This window comes from Ranitomeya imitator, chromosome 1 (assembly GCF_032444005.1).
Source record: "Ranitomeya imitator isolate aRanImi1 chromosome 1, aRanImi1.pri, whole genome shotgun sequence".
NCBI lineage: Eukaryota > Metazoa > Chordata > Amphibia > Anura > Dendrobatidae > Ranitomeya > Ranitomeya imitator.
The window spans coordinates 129,534,496-129,558,234 of NC_091282.1; the positions used below are offsets into that span (position 1 = coordinate 129,534,496).

Sequence of the window (23,739 nt, forward strand, 5' to 3'; positions counted from 1 at the left end):
CACTCCGAAACTTTTATCCCAGGATCCGGTGTTTCACCCCAGTGTAAAGAACCTACACATGACAGCTTGGCTTTTGAAAGGAAGCTACTAAGTGATAAAGGTTTCTCACCCAATCTAGTATCCACTCTATTACAGAGTAGAAAACTCGTAACCACCAAAATATATGGGAAAGTATGGAAAAAATTTATGTCGGTATCTGGCGCAGACCCATCTGGGGAAATCCCAATAGGAAAAATTCTTGAGTTCCTGCAGAAGGGATTGGAAAAAGGTCTAGCTACAAGTACTCTAAAGCAGAGGTCCCCAACTCCAGTCCTCAAGGCCCACCAACAGGTCATGTTTTCAGGATTTCCTTTGCATTGCACAGGTGATGCAATTATTACCTGGGCAAGACTAAGGAAATCCTGAAAACATGGCCTGTTGGTGGGCCTTGAGGACTGGAGTTGGGGACCTCTGCTCTAAAGGTTCAGGTAGCAGCCTTGGGAGCTTTGTATAATCATGATCTAGCCAGAAATCGCTGGATCATGAGATTCATTAAAGCCTCAAGTAGGTCCAGGCTATTCCTCTCCATAATACTCCTCCATGGGATCTAAACCTTGTTTTAAATGATCTAACCAAACCTCCCTTTGAGCCCCTGGCGGACGCCCCTTTAAAGAGCTTATCTCTAAAAACCACACTCCTAGTGGCCCTAACCTCGGCCCGCCGCGTCAGCGATATACAAGCGTTATCTGCATGCCCACCCTTTACTCAGATACTTGAAGACAGAGTCATTCTTAAAACTGACCCGGCTTACCTCCCTAAAATCGCGTTACAATTTCATAGAACACAAGAGATCTCTTTACCCTCCTTTTGTCCCAGCCCCAAAAATGAGGGGTAAAAAACACTGCATACCCTAGACGTAAAAAGATGTCTCGTCCAATATCTATCAGCCACTAGGGAGTGCAGGAAGGATAGGGCTCTGTTTGTCTGCTTCCAGGGTCCTCGGAAGGGACAGAAAGCATCAAAAACCACGTTAGCGAGATGGATAAGAGACGCCATCGCCCTATCCTACTCATCCTGTGGGACAGCCATCCCGGAGAATATAAAAGCTCATTCAACCAGAGCAGTGGCATCATCCTGGGCGGAGAGAGCTGGCGCTTCGATACAACAGATATGTAGAGCGGCCACTTGGTCTTCCCAGTCTACATTTTTCAAACATTACCGTTTAGACTTGACCTCCTCTGATCCTACCTTTGGTCGAAGGGTTCTAGAGGCAGTGGTCCCTCCCTAAGAGTTACAATCTATGCAAATCTCTCCGTGGTGCCATCATGGGGATAGAGAAAATTGTAGTTACTTACCGATAACGGTATTTCTCTGATCCCATGATGGCACCCGTATATTCCCTCCCTTTTCACACACAGGTGTGCACATTATAATTTACTAGTAATTGGCTTTAGTCATGGCGCCTCTGTTAAGTTAAATTGGTTAAGTTTAATTTGTGCAAATATTGAGTTGAGGCTGAAGTTCTGTATAAGGCTCTGTAAACCAACTGATGTGGGAGAGAGGTACGCCCTTTTTCATCTGTAGGTTTCCTGTGCCTGGGGGCGGACGCCTCTCTCCGTGGTGCCATCATGGGATCAGAGAAATACCGTTATCAGTAAGTAACTACAATTTTTTAGCCAGTCCTCAAAACCGTATTGTCAGGAGTTGGAGAAAAACTGCCTGACTCCACCATTAGTGCACACAGAGGCAAAACTGGATGTGCTGGCCCAAAGAGTAATATGTCCGAAATTCATGTATTTTATAATAAAGAATTCATTTTATTTCTTTATCGCATCTCATTGGGGGACACAGGAACCATGGGTGTATGCTGCTGCCACTAGGAGGCTGACACTATGCAAATAAAAAAGTTAGCTCCTCCTCTGCAGTGTACACCCCACCGACTGGCATTATACTCTTCAGTTTAGCTTAGTGTGTAGGAGGTGGACACGGGTCTTTCATTAGACCCTTATCTACCTCAATGTGCGTCGTTTCTTTTCAGGTTTTCCGGAAGGGATACAGGGTGAAGAGTCACACCTGTATTCCCACAAGCGGACTATGAGTACGGCGTGTACTGCCACCCCGTATCCTCATAGATCCCTCAGCAGGACCAAGAGCCTGGCACACAAGCGTGCTCAGAAGTCCGGTCCTGGCTCCGTCCCCCACCCACTCGCCTACCAGAGCCTGTCGGTCGGAGGAGACGAGGACGTCCATCACAGCTCCTATGGACGTCTGATACCTTCTCAAGGTTAGTAGCAGACGACGTGGGATTTTACTAGGTGAGTATTTCTAAAGGGGTTCCCAGGACTCAGCGCGGGGTCATCGCTGCATTTGCAGCACTTTCCCCGTTCCCTGCGCGGTGGCTCTTTCTGACGTGGCGTTTTTTTCTGTCAGCCGCGCTACTTTTCCATGCCCCACCGCGTTCCTCCAGCGGTCGTCGTTCTTCCTTCAGGCCCCGGCCTCCCGTGGCCTGCTTGCGGCACACTCCTGCCTGCAGCTTTTCCCTCAGCGGTCGCTGGCTCCTAATTTAGGCCCCGGCCTTTCCCGGGGCCTACTTGCGCCGTACCACCTACCCTCAGCGTTCCCCCCTCAGCATTCTATGCGGCGGCCTCTCAGGCGTCGCTCACCTCCACAGCCAGCACTGTTGCTTCCGGCAGTCGCCGGCTCCTAATTTAGGCCCCGGCTTTTCCGGGGCCTACTCCGGCGACTCTTCACCGGCGGCAGCGCTCCCTCTCTTAAATGCGGCGGCTGCCGCGCCGCTCTGCTGGGCAGCGTCTGCGCGCGGGGATCTTCTCTCCGGTCACCGGCTCCTAATTTAGGCCCCGGCTTTTCCGGGGCCTACTCCGGCGACTCTTAACCGGCGGCAGCGCTTGCTCTTTCATGCGGCGGCTTCAGCGCCTCTCTGCCGGGCAGTGTCTGCGCCGCGGGGGTTCTTCTCAGCGGGCACCGGCTTCTAATATAGGCCCCGGCTTTTCCCGGGGCCTACTTCCGGTGCCGCGCTCCGCCCACTTCCTTTTTCATCGGGCGGGCTTTCTCCCGCCCGACAATCTGTGCCCTGCTTTTCCCCACCCACCGGCACCATCTCGACTGGCTCCGCCCCTTCCTCCACGCCGGCTGTCGGACACTCAGGGCACGAGTTTTTCTCTATCGTGCCACACACCTGCGCCGGAGAACTCCGCAGAGCGATCCTTTCTGGGGGCACAGCACACCAGCTGCCCCGGAGATCCACAGCATCTTCCTTCAGGCCTACAGCATCCTGGTATCTGTGCTTTTCGTCTGCCGTGAGTAGCTCTGCACTGCAAACTGACACCCCCCTCTGCCCCACTGTCCCCTAACCCTCTGGCATTTTCTTCAGGGACCTCTTCAAATGTCTAACTCTAAGGGGGTCCTCCTACTTCTTCCTCTTCTGCCTCCGCTCTGTCAGGCTCTGCAGCAACCCGATTGTTTCCACCGCTACCAAGATCCCCCGGCCGATCCGCCCGAGAGTGATACCCCCATCCCAGGCTGGGCTTCCTCTCTGTCCCAATCGGTGGCCGATCTAACTCTGGCGTCTCAAACTTTGGTGTCCGTGCTGGATCGGTTACCCCTGCAGACATCGCAGTAGCCAGCGGGTCGCAGGAAGCTCCGTCCGAGCCCTCCATTGCTAGCCGCAAAGGTCCAGACAGGAACGCCGGTCTGAGTCCTCTTCTCGCTCCATCTCTCCACTCGGTCCTCCTCTGCGGTCGGCGTCCTCCCGATCCTCCTCCCCTGAGTCAGGCGAGGCGTTCTCTGATGCGCCTTCGGAGCATGTTTCGGAGTTGGATTCTAACCAGATCGCTACCATGAGGGATGGTTCAGAATCTCATTGGAGCGATAAATCTAACCTGTGGCATCAAGGAGTCCTCTACGGAACCCGCAGATTAGGCGGTTTCGTTTAGACGGGCTAAACCACCTTCCAAGTTTTTCGCTCCTCACCCGGAATTCGAGGAGATTATGACCAGAGAAAGAGAGAACCCGACCAGATGCTTTCAGAGAGGAAAGCGACTTGGCGTTTTATATCCCTTTTCTCCGGAGCTCACCGCTAATTGGACGGCTTATCCCTTGGTGGATCCTCCGGTTTCTAGACTATCCACCAACACAGTCCTCCCACTGTCTGGCGGAACATCTCTGAAGGATTCTAACGATAGTCATAGAATCTTTCGCGAAGTCAGCCTTTGAAGCTGCCGCAGCCAGTCTTTGCCCGGCCTTTGCTTCCACTTGGGTTTCTAAATCCATATCCAAATGGGCCAAACAGCTCCGTCAGGGCATTCTGAACGGGGTTCCTTCCGGACAGCTGGCGGGACTAGCCAACCAGATTTCTCACGCGGGTGAATATCTGGTCTCAGCCTATCTGGACGCCGCGTCTTGGGCGGCTCAGGTGTCCAGCAACGTGGTTGCCATCCGCCGGACCGTTTGGCTTAAGGCCTGGCAGGCGGATTTGTCCTCTAAAAAGTCCCTTACCAGCCTGCCTTTTCAGGGGTCTCGTCCTTTTTGGTTCTAAGCTGGACCAAATCATTAAGGACGCTACTGGGGGCACAGGCTCCCTTCTTCCCCAGACCAAGCCTCGTCGCCTCTCTTTTAGATGACAATTTCGGTCTTTTCGGCCTTTTCGTCGCTTTGCGGCATCAAACTCCTTCTCCCAGCAGCATCAAAGGCCACAGGCACGCCAGGAGAAGAAGGCGGCATCCTTTAGGCCCACTCCTTCCTGGCGTCCTCGCTACTCCCAGGGTAGGCCCTCCAGGACTGGAAGAACCACCTCGGCCTGACTTTCGGCTAGTCGACATCCCACCTCCCCGGCGGGGCGGCCGTCTCCTCTTCTTCAGGGACGTCTGGATCTCCTCAGTAGAGGACGCATGGGTCAGAGAAGTTGTATCCTCGGATACAAGATAGAGTTAGTTTCTCGACCCCGGGATCGTTTCTTAGAATCCCGACCTCCAAGAGATCCCGCTCTAGTTCCAGGTTTCTTCGCAGCCATCACTTCTCTCCTCAAAGCCGGGGTAATTGTTCCCGTCCCAGAAAAAGAGCGGTTCACAGGTTTCTATTCCAACCTTTTTGTGGTACCGAAAAAAGACGGCAGGGTGCGTCCCATTCTGGACCTCAAATTACTGAACAGGAGAGTTTGTCTGAAGCACTTCAGGATTGAATCCCTTCGTTCAGTAATTGCTTCCATGGAGGCTCAGGAATTTCTGTGTTCCATAGATATTCAGGACGCCTACCTCCACGTTCCGATATTTCCGGGACATCACCGATACCTGCGGTTTGCATTGCTTCAGGAACATTTTCAGTTTGTCGCCCTGCCGTTCGGTCTTGCAACCGCCCCAAGAGTTTTCATGAAGATCATGGCGGCACTGATGGCCATCTTGAGGGTCAGAGGCCTGGTTCTGTTTCCACACCTCGACGACATCTTCATCAAGGCTCTGTCCTTTTCTCAGGCTCAGGAAAGCCTGTCCATCGTCGACAGCCTAGCCCGTTTCGGGTGGCCGGTCAACCGGAAGTAGCCCTGCCTTATTCCTCAGCACATCATCTTTCTGGGCGTGCTCTTCGACACTCATCAGAGGAAGGTCTTTCTTCCCGAAGACAAGAGATCCTTCCAGTCCCTGGCAGGTGTTGATGACGGACGCCAGCCTGCTCGGCTGGGGTGCGGTGTTTCGCCACCTGACTGTACAGGGCCGCTGGTCGGTGCAGGAACAACCTTGCCAATCATTGTCCTCGAGATCCGGGCCATTTTCTGTCCCTTCGTCACTGGAAAAGGATTCGCAGGGGTATTCCAATTCGAATCCAGACGGACAATGCCATGGCGGTGGCATATGTCAACCATCAAGGGGGGCCTCGGAGCTCCTTGGCCGAGGTATCCAAGATCCTCCTCTGGGCAGTGGCAACAGTTCTGGTGATATCCGCGGTGCATATCCCCGGCGTGGAAAATTGGGCCGCCGACTTCCTCAGCCGCAAGGGCCTCGCGGCAGGGGAATGGTCCTTGCATCCGGAGGTCTTCCATCAGATTTGTCTTCGATGGGGGACTCCGGACGTGGATCTCACGGCGTCTCGAATGAACAGGAAGGTTCCGCAGTTCATCTCCAGGTCTCGCGATTCTCGCAGTGGGCGTCGACGCTCTGGCCATCCCTTGGTCACAGTTCATGCTGCCCTACCTGTTCTCACCCCTTCCATTCCTTCCCAGACTGTTGAAGATGATCAAAGCGGAAGGGATGCTGGTCATTCTGATCGCCCCGGATTGGCCCAGGAGAGCTTGGTTCGCGGAGCTCGTCAATCTTCTCGCGGACGCTCCCTGGCGCCTTCCAGGCAGGCCCGATCTGCGGTCTCAGGGTCCGATCTGCCACCCGAATTCTCGGTCGCTCCTTTTAACGGCGTGGTTTTTGAGACCGCAGTTCTAGGAGCGTCCGGCCTTTTGGACGGGTGATTCACACCATGATTCAGGCTCAGAAGCCTTCGTCTTCCAGGATCTACTATTGTACCTGGAAGGCTTACTTCCGTTGGTGCGAGTCCAACCATGTTTCATCTATGTCCTTTTTCCCTGCCTTCCATTTTTGCTTTTCTTCAGGCAGGACTGGATTCGGGCCTGGCCCTTAGTTCCCTGAAGGGCCAGGTCTCTGCGCTTTCCATCCTTTTGTTTTTCAGAAGACTTTAGCTTCCCGACCACAGGTTAAGACCTTTCCTCAAGGAGTGGCCCACGCTGTTCCTCCGTACAGGGCCCCTGTGGATTCATGGGATTTAAACCTGGTACTGGACGTTCTGAGGGTTTCCCCCTGTGAGCCCCTCAGGGAGATTCCCCTGTTAGTCCTATCTTGGAAGGTGGCCTTTCTTGTGGCCATCACTTCTATCCACCGCGTTTCCGAGTTGGCGGCTCTTTCTTGCCGTCCTCCGTTCTTAGTCATCTACCAGGACAAGGTGGTCCTCAGGCCTCCGCCTCTTCCACCTCAACGAGGACATCGTTCTACCTTCCTTTTGTCCAGCTCCGACTCATTCTTTGGAGCGATAGTTGAACAAGCTGGACCTCGTCAGGGCAGTGGGGATCTACCTGGATAGAACGTCCACTTTCCAAGAGACTGATTCTCTTTTGGTCATTCCTGATGGCCCGCGCAGAGGCCAACCGACTTCCAAGGCGACTATTGCTCGCTGGATCAGAACTGCAATTCCGGAGGCTTACCGGGTTAAGTACAGAGTGCCCCCTCCTGGGATTAAGGCTCACTCTACCCGGGCAGTCGGCGTCTCCTGGGCGGTGCACCACAGGGCTTCCGCCCTACAGCTTTGCAAGCGGCAACTTGGTCTTCCATCCACACGTTCGCCAAATTTGACAAGGTCCATACCTACGCTTCGGCGGACGCCAGCCTAGGCAGAAGGATCTTGCAGGCGGCAGTGGTGAGTCCTCTGACCTGACGGAAGTCTGTTTTTCCCGCCCTTGGGACTGCTTTGGGACGTCCCATGGTTCCTGTGTCCCCCAATGAGAGGCGATAAAGAAAACAGGATTTTTGGTTGCTTACCGTAAAATCTGTTTCTTGGAGCCTCCATTGGGGGACACAGCTCCCTCCCAATGTTTCTCCGTTTCTGTTGTTCTATGTTCTATGACTGTTCTCACGTTTACAGTCCTCAAGTTTGTGGTTATGGGTTTTCAACCTTATTTATCTCCTACTGCTTTCTCACTAACTGAAGAGTATAATGCCAGTCGGTGGGGTGTACACTGCAGAGGAGGAGCTAACTTTTTTATTTGCATAGTGTCAGCCTCCTAGTGGCAGTAGCATACACCCATGGTTCCTGTGTCCCCCAATGGAGGCTCCAAGAAACAGATTTTACGGTAAGCAACCAAAAATCCTGTTTTTATTACCAGTAATCGTAGCTTGAAAATGTTGTTCCTATTTCTCCATTGATCACAGATTCTTCCTTGACAAGTGAATTCTGGTCAAAGAAGAAAGGAAAACCCTCAAAGATGTCAAAAATATCATCCAAATCAAAGAATAAAAAAAAATCATCTCATGTAGGAGACAAAGCAGATGAAATTCAAGCCATCGGAGGCAAAGATGCTTCTCTTTTCTTGTTCCGAGCATTGGGGAAAATACTTCACTGTAAAAGTAAGAATCAGTCAAAGCATTGTACTCTAATGTTCCACTAAAACTGCAATAAATAATATTAATAACATAGGCCAGGACTGCATTTTTAGTCCATTGTGTGAAATGCGAATGAGGATTATTCTTATGTTATTGTTACTTTTCTTTACTGATATTGTAGTAATTTCAGTGACCTTAGGGACTGAAGGCTTTTTTTTAAAGGGCCAATGATCAGCAGATTGAAAATTAGATCTTTTTGATCATTGCCCAATATAAACAAACCCATCAATCAGCTGACAAGTGAGCAAATGCTTGTTTTTCAGTTTTATTTGCCAAAGTTATCACTTTTCAGCAGCACATATGCTGTTGATGCGAATGAGTAGTCAAATGTGCAATTACCCCTTGCAACCGTTATTGGTGCTTGTGACCGTTTAGAAAAATTAAATAAATCTGTCCTTTAAAAGGACCCAAGTTTTTGAGGGTCATGTCAGGATTTTAGGCCTTAGCCCAGCGGACAGTACACTTGCTGCAGTATCTTCATATAGGAGGAAAATCAGCTGCATAGCAGCATTACCATGCGGTTTGTAACATCAGTACATTTGTGTATAAATGATCCCAGTCCATCAACTGTACACAAAACTAGAGAACTGGGAATAGAGGCTTTATTTGGTGATGTACTCTATCACTTGTATTTCCAGGGGAGGCTCCAGAATCTGACTCTGACTGCTATAAATTGCCTACACATTTATCACAACATGATCGAGACCTGCTGCTCGTTCTTCCAGAGGTGAGACATTTTTTTTACCAGTATGGATGCTATTATATATGACTCGGGGTAAACTAAAATGGTTCTTGACTGTGTTCTGGTTAAACGTAACGATGGTTCACGTTTTACAGAGGGGATTAGCAGAACTTTTGTTTTAATTTCCTATTCCTTACTTAGCCCAACACATCCCACATTGTGGTGTGCATGAATCATTATTACTCTGATCAGAGCTGATTTTACTTATGGCCAGTGGTTAACTAGAGGAGTTATACCACCATGCACTGTCTGGAAGGACTTATGCAATAACTTAGTGAGCATTGTGAAGAGTAGGTAGATTTTCTGTACAGCTTAGAGGGGTCATGTAGACTCTGGGTCATAAGGATGGAGACACAGGTGAATATTTTTTGATTTTCCTTGTCCATTTTGAATCCCTGGACTCTGAATCACACAAAGTCTGTTACTCTTTTCTTGCCGTCAGTCAAGTTTTTAGTGTTTTTTTTTTTTATTAGGTCAGTAATGTTTATCTCGTTTCTTCCACACAGGCCGTTGTAGAGAAGTCACATATGCAAAGTGAATTATTTAATTTATATCTTCACCAAAACTACTTGGATTTCTTCTCGGATATTGATGACGTTGTTCGAGCCAGCGAGTATCTCAGTGCTGCCGATGGTCTCACTGGTGACTGGAATGTAAGGAGTGTTACAGTCGTCATCTGTGCTAATAACATACTCATAAATTCCATCTGGTTAAACACGTATTGTTCATACTTGGGGAGATCCGTAGAGATCTGTGCTGGGATATTACCAGATTTGCCGTGTAAGAAAGTCCAAAACAGCACATGAGTTTGGAGCAATCTAAGGTTTTTTGGATGTCATGTTTGGGCTGTGTCTGATTCTGCAGTTCTGATATTTACCTGCGCTATTGAATTAAGTGCATCAGAGCTTCAAAACCAGACCCAACGCAGGTGAGAGTGGCGCTCTATGTGGTAAGCGCTCCAATAACTACTAGGCTGTTGGTTTTATACCATCATCATACTGTTGGATTAACATAATTAGTAATTTGTCAGGTACCTCCATAGTTTTGTCCTTGTTCAGGATTGCAATTGTCATGTATATTTCTGGTGTGGGTCGAGTATGTGGTTCTATTTATATGTTTGCTTCCACATTTTTATTTTCTCCAGTTTCGATCCACGCTGAATGTTTATGGCTCTTCGGTGGCGAGCAGAGGGATAATACATGCCAACAGTTCCAGGGCTTTTGCAAGTTGTCAATCAGGAGTTGGATTCCGACCTCTACATAAGCCACAATGGCTTCTCGTAAATAAAAAGGTTCAACGTTTTATTCTTATACATACATACTTAACTTCTTTGCACACCTAGCCAAACATGTATGTTATGGTGAAGTGTTACTTTCCGCACCTCACAAAAAGTAAAATAAAATGTATCCATAGTTGCATCTTAAAAAACAAATATTTATTCAGCTCTATAAAAGAAAATTGAAAAGACTATTGCTCTAAAATAATGTTCTAAAAAGACTTTCTGCAGGAAAATTAGAAAAATATAAAATGAAATATATAAATCGATTTTCACAGTAATTATTTCAACCATCCAGATTTATTGTATTTTATTTATCCTTCCCACAAAATGATGGAATAATAAGCGAATAGTAAGTTGAATGCGCCCAAAAATGGTACTAGTGAAGACTACAATTTTTTCTGCAAAAACAAAATTGGAAAAATAAGAAAACAGCTTTTCAGTACAGCTGCGTAATCTTTGTGCTAAAAAGGAATGAAAAGCAGGAATTCTTCCTCTGTGTGCTGTGCTATGTTTTGGAGAAATCCTAGCCGCAACTTTCCCTCCATCTCAGTCACTTGTAAACTAGAGAGAGAGCCTGCAAAGGTGAAAACCGGTGAAAATGCAGGACACAACTTACAATAACCAGCTATAGTATTAATTTTTCATGTAAAGGTTCCCTATAAAGGTAGTTGAGCAGTTTCTAAAAACTGGTTTAACAGCTTGTGTATTCTGTCTTACTAAATTGTAGTATTTCTGTTGTGGGTAATTTGATGCTTACAAGTGTATTTTTTACCTGTTTTTTTTTTGTTTTTTGTTTTTTCAACCAAACTGTATCTCTGGGATCTTCACATTCGTTTCTCTTCATTTCTACTGCCAGTATCAGGAAAATACACTTGCTGCGAGAGAACTGTTCTCAAGTTTCTGTTCTTCACCAATGTGCCTTCAGACCCAAGTGGTGCCATACCTGGCAAAGCTGACAAACCCTCTAAGAAACCAAGGTAAACTGCAAGGTTATTCCACGACCATTGCCTTTTCCTGTTCTACATCCCTGTCTTAAATACTTATCCCCCTATTTGTTTGTCAGTTATTAATTCTCCACATGAAACGTTGTTGTCACCTGTCAATCAACAGTTGTAAATAGTGATCTGACTACATTTTTGGGCATTGATGTAGGTAATTTCTTTTCTTTCTGCAGCACAAATTGCATTTATCCAGGATGTTGGCAGGCTTCCATTGAAGACATGTTTTGGAAGGTATCACAAAGTTTGTCATGCTGTATTAGCATGTCTGATGTGTCATATCTGCTAGTGTGTTGTCTTTGGCATTAGGCAGTGTTAGGTTTTTTCTAAAATTTTTTTTGTCAATCTGCATTAATTTATTAGGGCTTTGGTATCAAAGGGTTGCATTACAAAGGATTAAATACACTGTGAAAATCTGAGCCTGTTTTGAGATGCCGAACCACATGTCACAATGTGATTAGTAACAGATTTTTTGTGCAGAATCCACACCAAGAATCACAAGTAGATGAATGTGGCCAAGCTTGTTGTTTCAGTAAATGAGAAAAGCTTAACTGCTATTTTACACTTACCCCGTTAGTGTCTATCCACGGCCACAGTTTTTATTGGGAAGATTTTTATCATAACTATTAACCATAAACCTACTTAAGCTGCAATGTACTTTTTATATTTGAATTATCCTATCAAAAAAGCTTGGAGAACTTCTTAATAAAATCGACAATTCTTTATTAAACACAATAATTAATAAAACACATTGTAAGTAGTACATGATTAGACAATACATGATACCTTCAAGTAAGAAGTGGTACATATATTAGATGGTTCCTTAAAAATACATGATTATTCTCACAAAAACAGTCCTCATTATTTTGGACTATGGAACTATGTAAAACAGCAAGGTAAACTTGTGGATAGAGCAATATTTAAAACATTACTTTTAATTTATATTTATAAAAGAACCCTTAGGGTTCGTAATCCCATCAAAACTAATAAACCTGTAAATAACAAGTATACACACCAAAAATTGACATACTAGCAACACTCATCTTAGTGATGCAAAATAGAAATATAGTAGGGGTTAACAAAGACACCTCCAGATTTACACCCTACCAGGACTACCAATAGGCACCATTAATTGTCATAATGCCTAGGTGTATATTACTTATAAAAGGACAAAGAAATGGAACGATCTCACCCAGTGTTGTTACTTCCTTCACTGGAAAAAGCGAAAAACAAAGGGTTCAGAATATCCACAGCCACAGGGGGAGGCCTCCATAAACGTCCATACAGTACCCCATTACTTGGATATATTCAGGGCCATAACAGATTTGTCCCTAAAATGTAACTCCCCACGCGTTTCTCTTGCCTTGATCATCAGGGGAGAAGAGCCATTCAATAAAATGCGGGGAAAATGCGCGCGATATCCATCATGCATCAATGTGAAGGAGCGGGCTTGGAACTATATTCACCATAACCTTCTCAAAAATTGCAGTCACAAATATCCACGATTCATTCATACCAAATCAGAAGTTTAAATATAAATATATATATAAAAAAAAATATATATATATATATATATATATATATATATATATATATATATATATATATATATATATATATATATATATATAGTGGGGCAAAAAAGTATTTAGTCAGTCAGCAATAGTGCAAGTTCCACCACTTAAAAAGATGAGAGGCGTCTGTAATTTACATCATAGGTAGACCTCAACTATGGGAGACAAGCTGAGAAAAAAAAATCCAGAAAATCACATTGTCTGTTTTTTTAACATTTTATTTGCATATTATGGTGGAAAATAAGTATTTGGTCAGAAACAAAATTTCATCTTAATACTTTGTAATATATCCTTTGTTGGCAATGACAGAGGTCAAACGTCTTCTGTAAGTCTTCACAAGGTTGCCACACACTGTTGTTGGTATGTTGGCCCATTCCTCCATGCAGATCTCCTCTAGAGCAGTGATGTTTTTGGCTTTTCGCTTGGCAACACGGACTTTCAACTCCCTCCAAAGGTTTTCTATAGGGTTGAGATCTGGAGACTGGCTAGGCCACTCCAGGACCTTGAAATGCTTCTTACGAAGCCACTCCTTCGTTGCCCTGGCGGTGTGCTTTGGATCATTGTCATGTTGAAAGACCCAGCCACATTTCATCTTCAATGCCCTTGCTGATGGAAGGAGGTTTGCACTCAAAATCTCACGATACATGGCCCCATTCATTCTTTCATGTACCCGGATCAGTCGTCCTGGCCCCTTTGCAGAGAAACAGCCCCAAAGCATGATGTTTCCACCACCATGCTTTACAGTAGGTATGGTGTTTGATGGATGCAACTCGGCATTCTTTTTCCTCCAAACACGACAAGTTGTGTTTCTACCAAACAGTTCCAGTTTGGTTTCATCAGACCATAGGACATTCTCCCAAAACTCCTCTGGATCATCCAAATGCTCTCTAGCAAACTTCAGACGGGCCCGGACATGTACTGGCTTAAGCAGTGGGACACGTCTGGCACTGCAGGATCTGAGTCCATGGTGGCGTAGTGTGTTACTTATGGTAGGCCTTGTTACATTGGTCCCAGCTCTCTGCAGTTCCTTCACTAGGTCCCCCCGCGTGGTTCTGGGATTTTTGCTCACCGTTCTTGTGATCATTCTGACCCCACGGGGTGGGATTTTGCGTGGAGCCCCAGATCGAGGGAGATTATCAGTGGTCTTGTATGTCTTCCATTTTCTAATTATTGCTCCCACTGTTGATTTCTTCACTCCAAGCTAGTTGGCTATTGCAGATTCAGTCTTCCCAGCCTGGTGCAGGGCTACAATTTTGTTTCTGGTGTCCTTTGACAGCTCTTTGGTCTTCACCATAGTGGAGTTTGGAGTCAGACTGTTTGAGGGTGTTCACAGGTGTCTTTTTATACTGACAACAAGTTTAAACAGGTGCCATTACTACAGGTAATGAGTGGAGGAAAGAGGAGACTCTTAAAGAAGAAGTTACAGGTCTGTGAGAGCCAGAAATCTTGATTGTTTGTTTCTGACCAAATACTTATTTTCCACCATAATATGCAAATAAAATGATAAAAAAACAGACAATGTGATTTTCTGGATTTTTTTTTCTCAGTTTGTCTCCCATAGTTGAGGTCTACCTATGATGTAAATTACAGACGCCTCCCATCTTTTTAAGTGGTGGAACTTGCACTATTGCTGACTGACTAAATACTTTTTTGCCCCACTGTATATATAGTATATAATAAAAGAATATATATATATATATATTCTTTTATTATATACTTTTACTATATATATATATATATATATATATATATATATATATATATATATATATATATATATATATATATATATATATATATATATATATATATATATATATATATATAGATTCAAGATTCAAAGAAGCTGTATTGCCTTTATTGGCTTTAATTATATTTTATTATATACTTTATATATATATATATATATATATATATATTCTTCTATTATATACTTTTACTATATATATATATACATATATATTCTTTTATTATATACTTTTAATATATATATATATATATATATATATATATATATATATATATATATATTTTCTTTTATTATTACTCTGCCCTCTAGTGGGATAAAGAGAATTACATCCTATCCTGCTGCAATCGTTTCTATGGTTCCTTATAAGGCTGTTTGCAGATTAAGCAAAGCACCATCCAATACCCATATGTATCGCCTTTAACCCCTTCCCGACCTTTGACGCATACGCTGCGTCATGAAAGTCGGTGCCATTCCGACCCATGACGCAGCGTATGCGTCATGGCGAAATCGCATTCCTGCAGGCCGGGTGAAAGGGTTAACTGTAATTTCACCCGGCCTGCAGGGACAGGAGGAGTTGTACTTTAGCCCCCCCGTGGCTACGATCGCTCTGATTGGCTGTTGAAAGTGAAACTGCCAATCAGAGCGATTTGTAATATTTCACCTAAAAAACTGGTGAAATATTACAATCCAGCCATGGCCGATGCTGCAATATCATCGGCCATGGCTGGAAACACTAATGTGCCCCCACCCCACCGATCGCCCCCCCAGCCCTCCGATCTGTGGTCCGCTCCCCTCCGTCCTGTGCTCCGCTCCCCCGTCCTAATGTCCGCTCCCCCCGTGCTCCAATCCCACCCCCCGTGCTCCAATCCCACCCCCCTGCACTCCGATCCACTCCCCGCAGTCCGATCAACCCCCCCGTTCTCCGATCCAGCCCCCCGTGTTACGATCCCCCCCCCATGCTCCGATCCACCCCCCCGTGCTCCGACGCCCCCCCCCCCATGCCCTGATCTTCCCCCCCCCCCCCCCCTATACTTACCTAGCCTCCCGGGGTCCGTCCGTCCGTCTTTCCTGGGCGCCGCCATCTTCCAAAATGGCGGGCGCATGCGCAGTGCGCCCGCCGAATCTGCTGGCCGGCAGATTCGTTCCAGAGTGAATTTTGATCACTGTGATAAAACCTCACAGTGATCAAAATAAAAAAAAAAAACAGTAAATGACCCCCCCCCCTTTGTCACCCCCATAGGTAGGGACAATAATAAAATAAAGAATTTTTTTTTTTTCCCCCACAAAGGTTGGAGTTAGAACTAGGGGTAGGGTTAGGAATGTGCACACGTATTCTGTTCCTCTGCGGATTTTTCCGCAGCGGATTTCATAAATCCGCAGTGCTAAACCGCTGTGGATTTATCGCGGATTTACCGTGGTTTTTCTGCGCATTTCACTGCGGTTTTACAACTGCGATTTTCTATTGGAGCAGTTGTAAAACCGCTGCGGAATCCGCAGAAAGAAGTGACATGTTGCGGAATGTAAACCGCTGCGTTTCCGTGCAGTTTTTCTGCAGCATGTGTACAGCAATTTTTGTTTCCCATAGGTTTACATTGAAATGTAAACTCATGGGAAACTGCTGCGGATCCGCAGCGTTTTCCGCAGTGTGTGCACATACCTTTAGAATTAGGCTATGTGCACACGGTGCGGATTTGGCTGCGGATCCGCAGCGGATTGGCTGCTGCGGATCCGCAGCAGAGTTCCATCAGGTTTACAGTACCATGTAAACATATGGAAAACCAAATCCGCTGTGCCCATGGTGCAGAAAATACCACGCGGAAACGCTGCGTTGTATTTTCCGCAGCATGTCAATTCTTTGTGCGGATTCCGCAGCGTTTTACACCTGTTCCTCAAAAGGAGTCCGCAGGTGAAATCCGCACAAAAAACACTGGCAATCCGCGGTAAATCCGCAGGTAAAACGCAGTGCCTTTTACCCGTGGATTTTTCAAAAATGATGCTGAAAATCTCACACAAATCCACAACGTGGGCACATAGCCTTAGGGTTAGGGTTGGAATTAGGGTTGTGGTTAGGGTTAGGGGTGTGTTGGGGTTAGGGTTGTGATTAGGGTTACGGCTACAGTTGGGATAAGGGTTAGGGGTGTGTTGGAGTTTCCACTGTTTAGGCACATCAGGGGGTCTCCGCAACATGGCGCCACCATTGATTCCAGCCAATCTTGTATTCAAAAAGTCAAACGGTGCTCCCTCACTTCCGAGCCCCGACGTGTGCCCAAACAGTGGTTTACCCCCACATATGGCGTACCAGCATACTCAGGAAAAACTGCACAACAATTACTGGGGTCCAATTTCTCCTGTTACCCTTGTGAAAATAAAAAATTGCTTGCTAAAACATCATTTTTGAGGAAAGAAAAATGATTTTTTATTTTCACGGCTCTGCGTTGTAAACGTCTGTGAAGCATTTGGGGGTTCAAAGTGCTCACCACATATCTAGATAAGTTCCTTGGGGGGTCTAGTTTCCAAAATGGGGTCACTTGTGGGGGGTTTCTACTGTTCAGCCACATCAGGGGCTCTGCAAACGCAACGTGACGCCCGCAGAGCATTCCATCAAAGTCTGCATTTCAAAACGTCACTACTTCACTTCCGAGCCCCAGCATGTGCCCAAACAGTGGTTTACCCCCACATATGGGGTATCAGCGTACTCAGGAGAAATTGGACAACAACTTTTGAGGTCAAATTTCTCCTGTTACCCTTGGGAAAATAAAAAATTGCGGGCTAAAAAATCATTATTGAGAAAAGAAATTTTTTTTTTTTTTTTCATGGCTCTGCGTTATAAATTTCTGTGAAGCACTTGAGGGTTCAAAGTGCTCACCACACGTCTAGATTAGTTCCTTTGGGGGTCTAGTTTCCAAAATGGGGTCATTTGTGGGGGATCTCCAATGTTTAGGCACACAGGGGCTCTCCAAACGCGACATGGTGTCCGCTAATGATTGGAACTAATTTTCCATTTAAAAAGCCAAATGGCGTTCCTTCCCTTCTGAGCCCTCCCGTGCGCCCAAACAGTGGTTTACCCCCACATATGGGGTATCTGCGTACTCAGAACAAACTGGACAACAAAATTTGTGGTCCAATTTCTCCTATTACCGTTGGCAAAATAGGAAATTCCAGGCTAAAAAATCATTTTTGAGGAAAGAAAAATTATTTTTTATTTTCATGGCTCTGCGTTATAAACTTCTGTGAAGCACCTGGGGGTTTAAAGTGCTCAGTATGTATCTAGATAAGTTCCTTGGGGGGTCTAGTTTCCAAAATGGGGTCACTTGTGGGGGAGCTCCAATGCATAGGCACACAGGGGCTCTCCAAACGCGACATGGTGTCCGCAAACAATTGGAGCTAATTTTCCATTCAAAAAGTCAAAAGGCGCGCCTTCCCTTCCGAGCCCTGCCGTGTGCCCAAACAGTGGTTTACCCCCACATATGAGGTATCGGCGTACTCGGGAGAAATTGCCCATCAAATTTTAGGATCTATTTAATCCTATTGCCCATGTGAAAATGAAAAAATTGAGGCGAAAATAAATTTTTTGTGAAAAAAAGTACTTTTTCATTTTTACGGATCAATTTGTGAAGCACCTGGGGGTTCAAAGTGCTCACTATGCATCTAGATAAGTTCCTTGGGGCGTCTAGTTTCCAAAATGGGGTCACTTGTGGGGGAGATCCAATTTTTAGGCACACGGGGGCTCTCCAAACGTGACATGGTGTCCGCTAAAGAGTGGAGCCAATTTTTCATTCAAAAAGTCAAATGGCGCTCCTTCCCTTCCAAGCCCTGCCGTGCGCCCAAACAGTGGTTTACCCCCACATATGAGGTATCAGCGTACTCGGGACAAATTGGACAACAACTTTCATGGTTCAGTTTCTCCTTTTACCATTGGGAAAATAAAAAAATTGTTGCTGAAAGATCATTTTTGTGACTAAAAAGTTAAATGTTCATTTTTTCCTTCCATGTTGCTTCTGCTGCTGTGAAGCACCTGAAGGGTTAATAAACTTCTGGAATGTGGTTTTGTGCACCTTGAAGGGTGCAGTTTCTAGAATGGTGTCACTTTTGGGTATTTTCAGCCATATAGACCCCTCAAACTGACTTCAAATGTGAGGTGGTCCCTAAAAAAAATGGTTTTGTCAATTTCGTTGTAAAAATGAGAAATCGCTGGTCAAATTTTAACCCTTATAACTTCCTAGCAAAAAAAAAATTTTGTTTCCAAAATTGTGCTGATGTAAATTAGACGTGTGGGAAATGTTATTTATTAACTATTTTGTGTCACATAACTCTCTGGTTTAACAGAATAAAAATTCAAAATGTGAAAATTGCAAAATTTTCAAAATTTTCGCCAAATTTCCATTTTTATCACAAATAAACACAGAATTTATTGACCTAAATTTACCACTAACATGAAGCCCAATATGTCACGAGAAAACAATCTCAGAATCGCTAGGATCCGTTGAAGCGTTCCTGAGTTACCTCATAAAGGGACACTGGTCAGAATTGCAAAAAATGGCAAGGTCTTTAAGGTCAAAATAGGCTGGGTCATGAAGGGGTTAAATTTATATCATTTATATCGGAAGATGTAAGATTGCGAAACATGTGTCAGGGGGTTCCCACACGTGATCCTTCAGTCTGACTCAGTGGTATGTCACCCTAAAGGTTATATGCATCTTTTTGCTAGGTGGATTGCCTTGCACCAATATACCGTATATACTCGAGTATAAGCCGACCCGAGTATAAACCGAGACCCCTAATTTTGCCACAAAAACCCGGGAAAACTTAATGACTCACGTATAAGCCTAGGGTGGGAAATATTGCTGGCTGCAATATTGGATTGAAGTTCATTCTCTGTCCTCCGTAGTACACGCCTGCGCAAGGCAAGATTGCCTTGTGCAGGCATGTACTACAGAGGACAGAGAATGGACTTCAATCCAATATTGCAGCCAGCGGGTAAGGAAAGGGTGAATCAAACACCCGAGAACCCCGCCTCTATGGCTGAAAATTGTTCCCTCCAAATTCAGGTGACCGAGTCCCTTTAAGCCAGAATTTGAGTTCACATCTCAGGTGCAAATTACAGAAGTCTGGTGGTGATGTGGTTTTCAATTTGTTTTTTAAATAATTATTTGATTCTAGCTGCAGTGAATGCCATATCTGATCTTACTCTCAAATAAACACAGTAAAACTGATGTTCTTGTCATACCTAGCACAGAGCATGAGAGGCTTCAGAGTTCTACTAAGTTTTAACAAAAGTGTTGCAATAACTATGAGTTAGGAGTTATTGTACAAGATAGCCATCATTCAGGCGAATAACTATGTTCCCTTACACCTCCAAAAATAAACAGGGTGATCAATAACATGAAACTGCAAATACAGCTTTGTTGATGCATATGGTAGATGATTATCCTCCTCCATATACATTGACTTAGCAGTATTTGCAATTTCACATCAGTGATCTGTCAGCAGCAGTCTACAAACACAGCTCTGCAGTGCCTAGTATTTACAGGTCCTGATGTAGAGTAGTGCAGGAGAGTTGAGCTCTGCTAAAAACTAACTAACAATGATTTAGAACCTCACTGATGTGGTTGACAAAATATGAAATCGGCCATACAGAGTGCTATACATAAGTAGGCAGTGCACAGAGGCAGAGAGTCTATTCTTAAGTTAGATTACACATTGTCAGAGATGGAGGCAGAGTCATGCTGGAGGCCAACTGACAGAGACCCCACTGCGCATGATCAACCAGGAGCACTGGAATTACTAGAGGATGGTTTCTATGGAAACTGAAGGGTAAATAGAGCTGAGAATGGGCATCATTCTGGGGCTGATATGTGCAAAAAAAAGAGATTTATTGGCACAAATTAATAAAAAAAAAGTGGACATTATTATAAGACCATATTGTGATTTTGGGAATAACCCCTTTAAATGTCTCTATATAGCAATGCTATCTATAAATTTGATTACGTTTTGTATTATTCCATTTCTGACTTGTATATAATGTTTGTCTAGGATGAGGCTTGAAGCCCTGACTGACAAGGACTCTGGAGTACCATATGGTGATAGCGGTGATGAAGAAGACCCCCCTAGTGGACAAGCTACAAAAGAAAGGGGAAGTGAAATCAGGCCCAAGACTCAGGAAAGGTCAAGTAGTTCAATACTGTCTTCCAGTCAAGGAGGAGAAACTGATCTTCCAAATAGTCAACCTCAACCTATGACTGCTCAGGCCATTATGGAAGATGAAGAGATGAGGATAGAGGAGTTTGACAGTGACTGATAAACGCCATGAATAGGGTTTACATTTGGCTACTATCTAATGTTTTCTGTCTGAACCTATTTAAAAATTTATGGTCATGCACATTTGCTTTGTAAATAATCTCTCCAATAGTATATGCATTTATTTTATAGTTCTCTCAAACAGAAACTATTACACAAGAGAATAAACTTGTCACGTTTCCATTGTACCTTCTCCTATATGAGCCTCTGCTGTGACATTACAAACCTTGGTACGGGTTTCCTACATGCCAGCATAACAAGGGCGTGAACTGTAGTTTATGTAAAGTTTTGTGCTAAACTATTTATGTAAATAAAATGTTTTTGATTTTCATTTTTTAAATGATTTCAATTAAATTTTACCAAAGAGAAAATATAAAAATATGTAAACTTGGTCTGTGAAGTAGTGGAAAGTTGTAAATCTGTACAAGTATTCAGCAGTCTGGCCTTTCTAGATACCAACTGCTTGACAACATACAGATACCAAAGTGTATATGTGCACGACCAGCACCACGAGGAGAGGGGATCCGCCCTTCAGGGACAGGAAACCTACAGGTAAAAGAGCGGTACCTCTCCCTTGCATCAGTTGGTTTCCTGTCCCTGACTGGAAGCTTTCAGTTCGGTGTACCTGAAGACTGAAGAATCAGGATGAAGATGGTCCAGACCCGGCCAGACTGGTTCAGGCAGCGATGATGCCCCTGCCGCGGCTGGTGCGGTGTCCTGAAGCCGCCACTTCTGGGACCGATGGGTCTTACAGTGTGAGCTGGGGGGAGTGCAGCCGCTGCACCATATTCCAGTGCAGGGCTTTCGGGTGTCCGGCCGGTGCATGTGACGAGGAAGAACTTCCTGGGTAAAACTGGAAGTAGGTGTGAGGACGCTGGGTGGCTGTTTTATATATAAGGAGCGTGGTGAGATTCTCCCTGCCATCAGCTGTCCCCGGCAGAATGGAGGACAGTGAACCACAGCAGCAGCCACCACAGCAGGAGCAGCGGCAGAAACAGCAGCTCAAAAGACATTGAAACCCGCCTGAAAAAGCGATCAAAAGAATGAACATTTGCATCTCGATATCTAAAAACGACTTGCAGTTCATATGTTCAGGTTTTTGGCAAGTTTTTAACTGCAAAAGATGCCAAGTGGCAAAAAGAAGTGACCTGACCCCTCTTCAGGCGTTTTCCTCTGAAGACGCCCCATATGTTGTAGAAGTCAATGGGAAGTCTGAAAAGCTGCACGGAGCTATTTTTTATAGTTTTCCCATCAGGTTTGCTTCAGAAATCTTCATTGTTGAATGTAGAAAAAGATTGGAAAACACCAGTAAAAGACAACCCCAAAACCTTTTGAAAAAAAACAAAACAATCACCAGCTGTCATTAACAACAAAGCAAGTACTTTTGATACGACCAAAAACACACAAAAAATGACACTACAGGATGAAAAAGTCTCCTGAATGATCTTACTCTTGGAAAAATCCATGGGTTCAGCCACATCTAAAGGGGGTCATGTGCAAATTTCCACCATCCACTAATCCCAAGGGACTGTGAAATGTCTAGCTGAAGTGATGGCCCGCCACTCCATTAATTCCCTGTAGGACTGTTGAAAATAGCCAAACACAAAGCTTTTTCTGGCAGCCCCATAGAAAATACTCAACCACTGCTTTGTTCCTAAGGGTTAAGTGCTCTGGTCACAGAATTGTCTAACCCCCACCCCAACCCACAACCACCAATCTTTGAGACTAGAATGCAGCACCAAACATAGATAACTCACGTTCTTACATGGGGATACACTATAATATCAAACAAGAACGACGTGGTTTCCAGGAACGGAATTCTTTTCAATATGAGTTTAAAAACAGTTTACGCATCCACCAGAGGTGCTAACATCTAATTGGTGGGGGGTGCCGGGTGTCTTTATGATGGGTCATCAATCTAAAAGGACTGAAAAAATGTTCATATTGTACAGAAGTTGAGTGTGAAGAGTTAAACTCCATTAAGATATTAAGTGCTGTATTAGAAGATAAAATAAAAATGCAAAGCTGGGTTCACACTAGAATTTGAAGTGCCAATAAGTGAAGGAAACCTATCCATCCCATACTGAACACCAATGGCACCAGATGGACCTCATTTGACTATAATGAGAGCTGTTTGGGTTTCTACTAGAATGTCTTATTTTAACTGGGCTAAAAAGTGAATCCTTCATTACTTTTTTTTTCTTCTAGTGAAAATAAGTGAACTTGCACTTGGAGGCTTTGTTGGAAGTGTGAACCTTGTCTAAAGTGCACCACATTCCAGAGGGGTAATTAACTATTCTCCAATTTTTTTTTTTTTTACTCTGGTTGTCCTTGTATAGTCTCTTTTAGATGTGATACTGTCACATGGGATACTATAAGTGTTCATTTTACTTGGGATTACTAGCAATTTTGTTTTTCCATCATACATGACGGCACCACGAGAGAGGGGATCCGCCCATCAAGGACAGGAACCCTTCAAGATAAAAGGGGCGGTTCCTTTCTCCACATCAGTTGGTTTCCTGTCCTTGACGGGGAACCCTCAAGATAGAAGACTTCTGAAGACAGAAGAGGATGCCTGGGTCGGAAGGTGTCATGATTCCAATGGCAGGGAATCACAAAAGGACAAGCACCAACGAGCTCTAGGGTGATGGAACCTGAGCTGACCGCGACCCTAAACCTGAACACACAAATAACAATAGCCGGGGAACGTGCCTACGTTGATCCTAGACGTCTCGCACCAGCCGAAGATCTAACTTCCCCTATTAGAAGAAACACAGACCTCTCTTGCCTCCAGAGAAATACCCCACAGAAATAGCAGCCCCCCACATATAATGACGGTGAAATGAGAGGAAGGCACATACACAGTATGAAAACAGATTCAGCAAAATGAGGCCCGCTAAAACTAGATAGCAGAGGATACAAAAGTAAACTGCGCGGTCAGCAAAAAAC

The 23,739-nt window shown here is 44.9% G+C and overlaps 1 protein-coding gene across 3 annotated transcripts in view; it reads left to right on the forward strand.

The window, feature by feature from the left end:
• The window catches only part of RAD17 (RAD17 checkpoint clamp loader component), a 74,107-nt gene extending 52,986 nt beyond the window's left edge, over positions 1 to 21,121 (forward strand). For all 3 annotated transcript variants that reach the window (XM_069750861.1, XM_069750869.1, XM_069750877.1), the window contains 7 exons: positions 7,920 to 8,114; positions 8,789 to 8,877; positions 9,399 to 9,545; positions 10,037 to 10,183; positions 11,028 to 11,148; positions 11,346 to 11,403; positions 20,527 to 21,121. In XM_069750861.1, coding sequence (XP_069606962.1) covers positions 7,920 to 8,114; positions 8,789 to 8,877; positions 9,399 to 9,545; positions 10,037 to 10,183; positions 11,028 to 11,148; positions 11,346 to 11,403; positions 20,527 to 20,791 — 1,022 coding nt within the window. In that variant the 3' untranslated portion in view covers positions 20,792 to 21,121. The remainder of the gene's footprint in view (positions 1 to 7,919; positions 8,115 to 8,788; positions 8,878 to 9,398; positions 9,546 to 10,036; positions 10,184 to 11,027; positions 11,149 to 11,345; positions 11,404 to 20,526) is intronic.
• Positions 21,122 to 23,739: the final 2,618 nt, after the last annotated feature.